This window comes from Aquarana catesbeiana, linkage group LG05 (assembly GCF_042186555.1).
Source record: "Aquarana catesbeiana isolate 2022-GZ linkage group LG05, ASM4218655v1, whole genome shotgun sequence".
NCBI lineage: Eukaryota > Metazoa > Chordata > Amphibia > Anura > Ranidae > Aquarana > Aquarana catesbeiana.
The window spans coordinates 108,477,789-108,490,449 of record NC_133328.1 but is presented as its reverse complement, the minus strand read 5'-3'; the positions used below and the strand labels follow the sequence as shown (position 1 = coordinate 108,490,449).

General features: G+C 41.9%; 1 protein-coding gene across 4 annotated transcripts in view; it reads left to right on the top strand.

Annotated features, from left to right (window-relative positions):
* LOC141144399 (ATP-binding cassette sub-family B member 5-like) overlaps window positions 1–12,661 on the top strand; it is a 307,989-nt gene that overhangs the window by 54,980 nt on the left and 240,348 nt on the right. For 2 of the 4 annotated variants that reach the window (XM_073630049.1, XM_073630052.1), the window contains exon 1: window positions 3,447–3,585. The exons of 1 other annotated variant lie outside the window; for it this stretch is intronic. In XM_073630049.1, coding sequence (XP_073486150.1) covers window positions 3,544–3,585 — 42 coding nt within the window. In that variant the 5' untranslated portion in view covers window positions 3,447–3,543. Of the gene's footprint in view, window positions 1–2,688; window positions 2,873–3,446; window positions 3,586–12,661 lie in introns of those variants that run through there. One more of the 4 variants, XM_073630050.1, reaches the window with a different exon arrangement.

Below are 12,661 nucleotides of genomic sequence, written 5' to 3'. Positions count from 1 at the left end.
CAGGCAGCCAATTTACGAAAATGGGCTGCCCTGTACGTGAAGTGCCTTAACATATGAAAAATTCGCAAAAAAAGGCAGCAGATGGAAATGGGGCCTTACTGTGTTTTTCTGCCCCTTTGTAACATCCTCTGTGATCTCCCAGACCTCTCCTTTTCCCTCTCACTTCCATTTGTTTGAAATGATCAGCGTGCATTAGTTATAGTCATGGACACTGCTCTTTGCACACTACAAATGCCATAGTTAATCTCGGGGAAATGAGCAAGAGAAGGTGGCTACATTTCTACACTAAAGAACAGGATGTCGCTCAGGTGTGGTATGTAATGGATTACTTACAGGTACTGGCTCCGGCTCACTACTGCATTGACAAAGAAATGAGAGGAAACTGGTCGCACATCGCAGTTCTAATTGAATAAAACGTCCTCTATTTTTCAAACATGGGACAATAGCACAGGATGGGTTACAGTTGACATGTTTCACACAAAGGAGTGCTTAGTCATAACCATGAGGAAGTCAAGAACAGTGTCATATATACCTCTTATATACCACCAAAGGGTGGTTACCTGTGTTAATCAGTGCTCTCAACTCCTTCTTGACAAAAATGTGTCAATAGACATGAAAAGCGATAAGGAAGAGGGATACACACATAAAATGTAAAAAAATCATATACAATCCCCAACTAAAAAAATTGAAGTTAATATATATGCGGATCAATCCTAGAGAGACTTGTTACATTAAAAATATAAAAAGTTTTGCACTATTTATACAAAATAAAAATTAAAAAACGACATTATATATATATATATATATATATATATATATATATATATATATATATATATATTTGCTATCAAATTAGTTAGAACACCCAAACATCATATATTTTTTTTTAAAGCAGAGGTCCTAGAAAATAAATTGGTGGGTTTTGCAAATTTTTTGTCACACAGTATTTGTGCAGTGGTTTTTCAAATGCAATGTTTGGGGAAAAAATACACTTCAAATTTCAATGCAAAATAACACAATACATAACCCAATTATTTTGTAGGATATAAAAGATAATGTCACACCGAGTAAATAGATACCAAACATGTCACGCTTTAAAATTGCGCACGCCCACACAATGGTGACAAACGATCCATAGGCGACGCTTTAAAAGCCTTTACAGGTTACCACTTTAGATGTACAGAGGAGGTCTAGTGCTAGAATTACTGCCCATGATCCAACGTTCGCAGCAATACCTCACGTGTGTGGGACGATTGCGACTTGCGTGCATGCGGGACCGACGCACACGTTCACCTTTGCGCAGTGGGGCGGGGGGGGACTTTACATTTTTTTAATTATTCATTTTATTTTATTTTTTATTTTTTTACACTGTTGCTTTAAAAGTTTTTTTTTTGATCACTATTATTGCTGTCACAAGGAATGTAAACATCCTTGTGACAGCAATAGGCAGGTAACAGGTACTCTTTATGGAGGGATCTGGGGGCTATAAGACCCCAAATCCCTCCTTTGCACATGAAAGCATTCAAGATGCCAAAATCTGCGTTTTTGAATACTTTTGTGTTTCAAAAAATGGGGCCGTTAAGAGGCCAGTAAACCGGAAGTGTCTTGTCATTGCTTCAGTGTTACCATAGCAGAGACCCGATCAAAGCCAATCCTGGCTTTCTTTGGGTCTCCCACTAGCTGGCGGACATTGGCAGTAGGACACCAGAGCCCGAGTGAGCCATGGAAGGTGGTGGAAGGGGGTAGTCCCCTCCCGCTGCTTGTAGTAACAACCACGTGGCTGGTAAGCCGCTCCAGTAGGTATTACAAGAGATCCCACCATCGGCTCTAAAAAATGGTACCTGGGTTGATGTCTTAAGTACAACATGAAGTCAAATGATGTAACAGGTACGTGATTTGGCGGCAAGTGGTTAAAGTAACCCTAAACTCTCTAATCTCAGCCTCCTCCAAATCTTCAAATTCCATTTTTTTTGTTTTTTTTGCTGCTATGATCTGCCTTTCTGTTAGAGGGTAGCTATGTTCATTTTTCATGGTCTTGCTGTATTTAGAAATGAGAGTAAATTGGTCACACACAACAGTTGTAATCCAAAAAAAGTCCTTTATTCTTCACCTTTGGGATGAATTAGAGCGGAGACTGCGAGCCAGGTCTTCTCGTCCACATCAGTGCCTGACCTCACAAATGCGCTTCTGGAAGAACGATCAAACATTCCAAAGACACTCTACTAAACCTTGTGGACAGCCTTCCCAGAAGAGTTGAAGCTGTTATAGCTGCAAAGGGTGGGCCAACTCAATATAGAACACCTACGGACTAAGACTGGGATGCCATTAAAGTTCATGTGCGTGTAAAGGCAGGTGTCCCAATACTTTTGGCAATATAGTGTGCATGCCTGATATGTCTCTTCTTGTTTGTGTTTTTTTGCTCTTTGTTTATTATTCATGATTTTCTCTTTTTTTGTAAACTACAGGTTATTGTGCTTCAGTATATGCTGTCCCGGTGTGTGTATTTAGAAATGATATTCAGTTGTAAACAAAAAGTGCCAGAAAATGCGTGGTCTTCAAGTGGTTAAAGTGGATCTTGACTCTCTCAATTAACTTTAATTATTTTTAATCCTTATGCTTCTAGCATTAGTAAATAGATAGGTAAGTATATCATGTTTGCTTGTTTTAAGCTTTTTTTTTACATTTCTTCAGTTACCTCCTGGTTTCCATGCCTAGGCAAATTAAGTCATACATTCCAGGACTCTTCAGGAGGGGAAAAGAGGCTTTCTCAGCTAAGCACGCCCTCTCCGACTTGCATGCCTGAGCTAAGGGCAATTGGATTCCAGGAAGTTAATGCTGCCTGTACTCAAGATGGCCACAGCCAGAAATGCTAGTAGGTGTTTTTCAAAGTGATTTCTCAATAAAATAAAGCATGGAGACATGGATGGATGGGGGAGGTTGCTTTGAAAATTAAAAATAAATTAAATAGTATTTTTGGTGCTCAGATGAAGTGTAGTTCCACTTTGAGGCCTGATTCACTCCTCTGGCAGGTTGCAGTTTGCATATTCCAGGTGCATTTCGCGTTTTTCAATACACGCTTTTGATCCATTGAAGTCTATGGAACCAAAAACCAAAAAAAAAGTCCCTGGTCCTTTCCATAAAATGCACAGATGTGAACAACATCCATAGGAAACCATGATCAATAGACTGTAGTGTGTTTCTGCAAAACTGAAAACGCACTAAAAAATGCATAGGTGTGAACCATTGCAGGAGAGTTTTTGCATGCAGAAATCCTTACTATACTTCTTTTTCTGTATACAGTAGTACGCTTCATTAAAGTATATTTAGATTTCATACAAGGACAGGGTCTCTTGGTAGCATGACACATGTTACCTGTTGCTGGGATGTCACTGATGTCGCAGGTATCTGGACGTACACATTCAGGAAGCAGAGCTCTCTCCAATGAAAGGGATCTGCATGAGAACAGCATCCTGGAGGACTCCTCCCTTCTCCCCAGCCTGGCAGCGTACAGCTTAATCACTTCTGGGTAGTTCAGGAGACAGGATGGCAGCGAAGAGAAGGAGAAGAAGTACGGTGGGCACAGGGGTAAGAAAATGCAGATTCACGATGCTGGAAATATTAACTGAAATCACAGCAGATAGCTGAAGAGACAGAACCATGGCATGATGTCATCTGGAAAAAGAGGGAGCGTTAGGGTGCAGGCGGTTATATTTGTATGATCTATTATTGCAGATTCACTCACATTCAGCCTCAGATTTTAGAAGAGTGCCTCAGGGCCTGGGACAGAACTAGATAAAGAGAAACAATTAACCCCCCCCCCTTAGTAAAAAACATAATTGGCTAATAACTGTAAAGCACACGTATTATATTGCCTGTTGTCGGACAGGATTTTTACTTTAAGAATGTAAAACAGCTAACAGATTTACTATAAAGTGGAACTTAAGCCAGAGGGCAGAGAGGGGGGTGCCACATGCAGCGTACAAGTAAACACCATTTTTTGGTAGAAGAGACATACAAAATCTTTTCTACCAAACAACTCTGGGTACAAGCAATTTTTATTTTTAAGTTATGACAGCAATAGGCATAACAGTTAGTGGGTTCACATTAACTGAGGTATCATAAAAACAGATCAATCCCTCAACAAATAACCAGGGAATTAGACTACACAAACAACCCTAACATACTAAGTTAAAGGACTTTATTGGTACCACAAAATAGATAAAATGTCAAAAGGTAAAAAAAAAAAAAAAAATGTCAAAAGGTTTTATTATACAAAATTTTAAATATATACAAATAACATGAACGTATGTACAGTATCTCACAAAAGTGAGTACACCCCTCACAATTTTGTAAATATTTTATTATATCTTTTCATGTAACAACACTGTAAAGTAGTGAATGTACAGCTTGTATAACAGTGTAAATTTGCAGTCCCCTCAAAATAACTCAACACACAGCCATTAATGTCTAAACCGATGGCAACAAAAGTGAGTACACCCCTAAGTGAAAATGTCCAAATTAGGCCCAAAATGTCAATATTTTGTGTGGCCACCATTATTTTCCAGCACTGCCTTAACCCTCTTGGGCATGGAGTTCACCAGAGCTTCACAGGTTGCCACTGGAGTCCTCTTCCACTCCTCCATGATGACATCACAGAGCTGGTGGATGTTAGAGACCTTGCGCTCCTCCACCTTTCATTTGAGGATGCCCACAGATGCTCAATAGGGTTTAGGTCTGGAGACATGCTTGGCCAGTCCATCACCTTTACCATCAGCTTCTTTAGCAAGGCAGTGGTCGTCATCTAGGAGGTGTGTTTGAGGTTGTTATCATGTTGGAATACTGCCCTGTGGCCCAGTCTCCGAAGTGAGGGGATCATGCTCTGCTTCAGTATGTCACAGTGCTTGTTGGCATTCATGGTTCCCTTAATGAACTGTAGCTTCCCGGTGCTGGCAGCACTCATGCAGCCCCAGACCATGACACTCCCACCACCATGCTTGCTGTAGGCAAGACACACTTTTGTGTCTTTGAACTCCTCACCTGGTTGCCGCCACACGCGCTTGACACCATCTAAACCAAATAAGTTTATCTTGGTCTCAGCAGACCACAGGACATGGTTCCAGTAATTTATGTCCTTAGTCTGCTTGTTTTCAGCAATCTGTTTGTGGTCTTTCTTGTGCATGTTTAGAAGAGGCTTCCTTCTGGGATGACAGCCTTGCAGACCAATTTGATGCAGTGTGCGGTGTATGGTCTGAGCAGTGACAGGCTGACCCCCCCCCCCCCCCCAACCTCTGCAGCAATGCTGGCAGCACTCATATGTTTATTTCCCAAAGACAACCTCTGGATATGACGCTGAGCATGTGCTTCTTTGGTCGACCATGACGAGGCCTGTTCTGAGTGGTACCTGTCCTGTTAAACCTCTGTATGGTCTTGGCCACCAGGCTGCAGCTCAGTTTCAGGGTCTTGGGAATCTTCTTTTAGCCTAGGCCATCTTTATGTAGAACAACAATTCTTTTTTTCAGATCCTCAGAGAGTTCTTTGCCATGAGGTGCCATGTTGAACTTCCATTGACCAGTATGAGAGAGTGAGAGTGATAACACCAAATTTAACACACCTGCTCTCCATTCACACCTGAGACCTTGTAACACTAACAAATCACATGACACTGGGGAGGGAAAATGGTTAATTGGACCCAATTTGGACATTTTCACTTAGGGGTGTACTCACTTTTATTGCCAGCGGTTTAGACATTAATGGCTGTGTGTTGAGTTATTTTGAGGAGACAGAAAATTTCCACTGTTATACAAGCTGTACACTCACTACTTTACATTGTGGCAAAGTGTCATTTCTTCAGTGTTGTCACATGAAAAATTATAATTAAATATTTACAAAAATGTGAGGGGTGTACTCACTTTTGTGAGATACTGTACATCCCACCTGCCTGCACTTGTCTGCAATTGCCTTCAGACTCACGCAGTCCCAATTTGGGAGACTATCTGGCTTCAATCCAATCATTTTTCTATTGAGATTGTTTTCACTGCTCACACACGGACAGGTTGGCTCTTCTATATCAACACCGAGCTACTCCTAACACAGTGGGGTTGATTTACTAAAGGCAAAATGACTGTACACTTTGCAAAGTGCAGTTGCCCTCTGCAATTGCAGTTGCTCCAGAGCTTAGTAATTGAGGTCAGGTTTCACTTTGCAAAGAATACCCAATCACATGCAAGGAAAATTTAAAAAAAACAGCATTTTTGCTGGCATATGATTGGATGATGGAAGTCAGCAGAGCTTCTGCTTATTTAATAAGCTCTGGAGCAACTGCTTTTGCAGAGTGCAACTGCAATTTGCAAGGTGCACAGTCATTTTGCCTTTAGTAAATCAACCCCAGTGTGTCCTTCTACCCAGGATATAGTCTGCCCAATCAGGGTTATGAACTGGCTATAGAGTTATTTGCACATAGGACTCTGGTTCAAGTGATCATTATCTGTGGTCAGCATTATTCATGCCTGGAGTATCCCTATTACTTGCAATCTCTAAGGCTGGATTCACACCTGTGCAGTTTTAGTGCTTTTTGCATTTTGCAGATTTACCCTACAGCCCATTTAACATGGTTTCCTATGGACCACGATCTGTAGTGCAAATCTGCAAAATGCAAAAAGCACAAAAAATGCATAGGTGTGAATCCAGCCTAAGCTACTGACCTATTTGGAATCATTTCCCTGATGTGAGGTGTGAGTTTGTATGGAGGGATGATTGCAGCAGCTGCTATGCATGTGATGTCAACGTTGTCATTCTAATCCTGTGTTATTTAATACTGGTTGGTTGCTCACTGGAGACAAACTTGTGGATCTTTAATCCTCTGATGTGTGTGTTTGCGTAGTCTAGAAGATCACGCCCCAGATATATATTTTTTTCTGTGGGTAACAGTAAAACACAGGTTTTTAGTGGTGTTCGTTGTACTATAGTTACTCCTAAAATCATTTACTATCTAGGAATTGCTGTGGTGGCTTTTTATTTTTTGTTTATGGATCTCCCCCAGTACTGTGCCCTCCTGATCCCCCTATACTTTGCCCTGCTGGCCCCCTGTATTTTGCCCTGCTGACCCCTACTTTTTCTGTACACTGCTCTTCATACTACCAACCTCTGGACACTGCCCTACCTGCTACTGACTTCTATACAATTCCCTACCTATTACTGACCTCTACTGACCTCTGTACACTGCCCTACCTACTACTGACCTCTGTACACTGTCCTACCTACTACTGACCTCTGTACACTGCCCTACCTACTACTGACCTCTGTACACTGTCCTACCTACTACTGACCTCTGTACACTGTCCTACCTACTACTGACCTCTGTACACTGCCCTACATACTACTGACCTCTGTACACTGCCCTACATACTACTGACCTCTGTACACTGCCCAACATACTACTGACCTCTGTATACTGCCCTACCTACTACTGACCTCTGTACACTGCCCAACATACTACTGACCTCTGTACACTGCCCTACATACTACTGAACTCTGTACACTGCCCTACATACTACTGACCTCTGTACACTGCCCAACATCCTACTGACCTCTGTACACTGCCCAACATACTACTGACCTCTGTACACTGCCCTACATACTACTGACCTCTGTACACTGCCCAACATCCTACTGACCTCTGTACACTGCCCTACATACTACTGACCTCTGTACACTGCCCTACGTACTACTGACCTCTGTACACTGCCCTACCTACTACTGACCTCTGTACACTGCCCTACCTACTACTGACCTCTGTACACTGCCCTACCTACTACTGACCTCTGTACACTGTCCTACCTACTACTGACCTCTGTACACTGTCCTACCTACTACTGACCTCTGTACACTGCCCTACCTACTACTGACCTCTGTACACTGCCCAACATCCTACTGACCTCTGTACACTGCCCTACCTACTACTGACCTCTGTACACTGTCCTACCTACTACTGACCTCTGTACACTGTCCTAACTACTACTGACCTCTGTACACTGTCCTACCTACTACTGACCTCTGTACACTGCCCAACATCCTACTGACCTCTGTACACTGCCCTACATACTACTGAACTCTGTACACTGCCCAACATCCTACTGACCTTTGTACACTGCCCTACATACTACTGAACTCTGTACACTGCCCTACATACTACTGACCTCTGTACACTGCCCAACATCCTACTGACCTCTGTACACTGCCCTACATACTACTGACCTCTGTACACTGCCCAACATCCTACTGACCTCTGTACACTGCCCTACCTACTACTGACCTCTGTACACTGCCCTACATCCTACTGACCTCTGTACACTGCCCTACATCCTACTGACCTCTGTACACTGCCCTACATCCTACTGACCTCTGTACACTACCCTACATACTACTGACCTCTGTACACTGCCCTACATACTACTGACCTCTGTACACTGCCCAACATCCTACTGACCTCTGTACACTGCCCTACCTACTACTGAACTCTGTACACTGCCCTATCTACTACTGACCTCTGTACACTGCCCTACCTACTACTGACCTCTGTACACTGCCCTACACACTACTAACCTCTGTACACTGTCCTACCTACTACTAACCTCTGTACACCGCCCTACATGCTACTGACTTCTATACACTGCCCTACCTACTACTGAACTCTGTACACTGCCCTGCTTACTATTGACCTCTGTACTCTATCCTACCTACTACTAACCTCTGCACAATACCCTACACACTACTAACCTCTGTACACTGTCCTACACACTACTGACCTCTATACACTGTCCTACACACTACTAACCTCTGTACACTGTCCTACACATTACTTACCTCTATACACTGTCCTACACACTACTGACCTCTATACACTGTCCTACACACTACTAACCTCTGTACACTGTCCTACACATTACTTACCTCTATACACTGTCCTACACACTACTGACCTTTATACACTGTCCTACACACTACTGACCTCTATACATTGTCCTACACACTACTGACCTCTATACACTGTCCTACACACTACTGACCTCTGTACACTGTCCTACACACTACTGACCTCTATACATTGTCCTACACACTACTGACCTCTGTACACTGTCCTACACACTACTGACCTCTATACATTGTCCTACACACTACTGACCTCTATACATTGTCCTACACACTACTGACCTTTGTACACTGTCCTACACACTACTGACCTCTGTACACTGTCCTACACACTACTGACCTCTGTACACTGTCCTACACACTACTGACCTCTGTACACTGTCCTACACACTACTGACCTCTATACATTGTCCTACACACTACTGACCTTTGCTGACCCTTGGACACTGCCCTGCATACTACTTAGACTAGCTAGAGCAGCCAGCCAGGCCTGAACTAATCAAGCAAGTCATCCTGCAGTACTAGATGTTCTGCTTTCATGATGGACTCCGGCATCAGCCTTGTGGGGTGACCAATTATTCCAAAGACTTGAAAAAAATTGTGAATGATAGTGAATGCCGAGTTTCTCACTGAAGCTAACTTTTAAGTTCATGATTTTACAGTGACATTAGTTTTATTAGCATTTTTCCTTTTTATCGGGGGGCTTGCTGGTGGCACTGTACCCTGGCTTATAGGTATCATAGGTACAGATGCACTGAAATTGGATACTGCATATGCTATTTGATTAAAAATAGAAGGCGAAAGCTATTAATATTGATCCAACCCACCTAGTTTATAGTGTATTTGCCCCATTGCCATCACGGAAAAGATTTCGGACACTTGAACAACTAAACAGTTGTACAACTAACTTTTTTCGTTTTGGATAGAGTTTAGATGGATTAGAATGCCTGTCAGGTTGATATTGCTGTATGTTTCCCCATTAGGGAGATTTCCCATCTCTATTTGTCCTGTTTAATATTATCACTGAAAGTGAAAGCAAAAGAAAATCCCAAATTTTGGGTTGTCCCCAGAACAGGAATGGAGGAAAAATCTGTCAAGGAGGACACTAGCTCCCCAATGGGACACAGATGGCAAAAAACAGACAGGGGGTATAACCCTCCCTTACTCTATCCAAAATGTAAAACAAGTTTGCCTTTAGTTCTACTTTAAAATGCATATTAATCGTTTGAAGTATCCTTTTTTTTTCCCCTAGCTGTGTTGTCTATAATTTCACCAAGTGCAGAATTTTAGGAACTCTATGTAAAATGTTTACTTTTTAAAAAAATATTTACATTTTTTTTCTATATTTAGGGATGGATATATGAACATGTGTTATGAAGTATACATGTGTGTTAAAAAATGTTTTAATATAGCTGCTGTAAAGAGTACCCTGAGAAATGTTGTATTTATAGAATGACAAAGTATTATCTTATTTTATGCTGTCTAGTGTCCTTGGTTGCTAGGATGCTGGTAGCAGAAACCGCCTAGCATCCTTATTAATCAGGGCCAATAGCGTATAAAAGATGACACAAACATTTTCATACATACATTATGTGTATTATGTGTATTATATGTAGGATGTAGGAAAATAGAAAAAACCTTTTGTCCATATGTAGGACCATGGACAAAAGGTTTTCTATTTTTATGCAGCTGAACACAGCGCCAAATTATAGGTATGTGCACAGCCAAGTGCATGGGCCCATAGCATGACTTACAGCTGCATTCAGATCCTTAAAAAATGTATACATTACTGATCTGAATGCAGCAACTTGAGCCATTGTGCAAGAGTCTAAAGGCCCAAGAACTGCTCAGCTGAAATTTTCCATCAAGGCGCAGATGATGCTTCTACTATCTACACTCACCAGCCACGGTATTAGGTACACCTTGCTAGTACGGGGTTGGACCTCCTTTTGCCTTCAGAAATGCCTTAATTCTTTGTGGCATCAATTCAACAAGGTGTTGGAAACATTCCTCAGAGATTTTGGTTCATATTGACATGGTAGCATCACATGGTTGCTGCAGGTTAGTGAGCTGCACATCCAAGATGCGAATCTCTCATTCCTCCACATCCCAAAGGTGCTCTATTGGATTGAGATCTGGTGACTGTGGACGCCATTGTCATGTTCAAGAAACCAGTCTGAGATGATTTGAGCTTTGTGACATGGTGCATTATCCTGCTGGAAGTAGCCACCAGAAGATGGGTACATTGTAGTCATAAAGGGATAAACATGGTCAGCAATAATACTCAGGCAGGCCATGACATTTAAATGATGCTCAATTATTACTAAGGGGGCCAAAGTGTGCCAAGAAAATATCCCCCACACCATTATACCACCACCACCAGCCTGAACCATTGATACAAGGCAGGATGGATCCATGCTTTTATGTTATTTACGCCAAATTCTGACCCTACCATATGGATGTTGCAGCTGAAATCAAGACTCATCAGACCAGGCAACATTTTTCTAATCTTCTATTGTCCAACTTTGGTGAGCCTGTGCAAATTATAGATACAGGTTTCTTGTTCTTAGCTGACAGGAGTGGCACCCAGTGTGGTCTTCTGCTGCTGTAGCCCGTCTGCTTCACAGTTCGATGTGTTGTGCGTTCAGAGATGGTATTGTGCGTACCTTGGTTGTAACGAGTGGTTATTTGAGTTACTGTTGCCTTTCTATCATCTCAAACCAGTCTCCTCTGACATCAACAAGGCATTTTTGTCCAACAATTGGCGGTCACTGGATATTTTCTCTTTTATGAAACATTCTTTGTAAACCCTAGAGATAATTGCTCATTGAAATCCCAGTAGATCAGCAGATTTTTAATATACTCAGACCAACCCATCTGGCACCATCATCCATCCCATGTTCAAAGTCAGTTAAATCCCCTTTCTTCCCCATTCTGATGCTCAGTTTGAACTTCAGCAAGTAGTCTTCACCACTTCTAGATGCCTAAATGCATTGAGTTTCTGCCACGTGATTGGCTGATTAGCAATTTGTGTTACCAAGTAATTGAACAGGTGTACCTAATAAAGTGGCCAGTGAGTGTAAATAACTGTCTTCATTCAGCCAAGCGTGCATAGGTCTGTATCATATTTTATAAACATTCATAAACATTTTGAAAATCACAGTACAGGTCTATCATGAACCAGTCAGAGGAAAGTGTAAAAATAGCGCTTGACCTATAAAGTTATCTTATTGGTTTTACTATTGTAAAGGATTAATGTTGATGTAAATAAATTGGTCCATAGGCAGACGGTTTCTACAACCCAGAGCATCTTCACAGTCTCTTCTAGCTTGTAGTGTGATGTAACAGAAATGGAATATGAAGCCCCACACCACTGCCAAGATATAACTTTATTCCAATAAAAGTCAGCGGGACAATCCAAAAGGTATTTAGCTGTAGCATTACTCCCAAAGGGGGTGCTGGTATTAACTCATTCTTACCCGAAAGTACAAAGACTACCAACCACTGCAAGCACCAGTCCATTCACAACAGCTCCAATACCACAAGCTCTAAGAGATGTCTTTTTAAGATTTATTGCTTGAGGAAACTTTATTCGGGCATGTGATACTCCAAAATGATCAGAGGACAATCTTCTGCTTGAATAATCATGAATGTTGGACAGTCCAAACCGCCTCAGCTGCAGACCATGAGGTAACTTTCTGAACAGGCTAAGACCTCACAGCTGGGGACCATG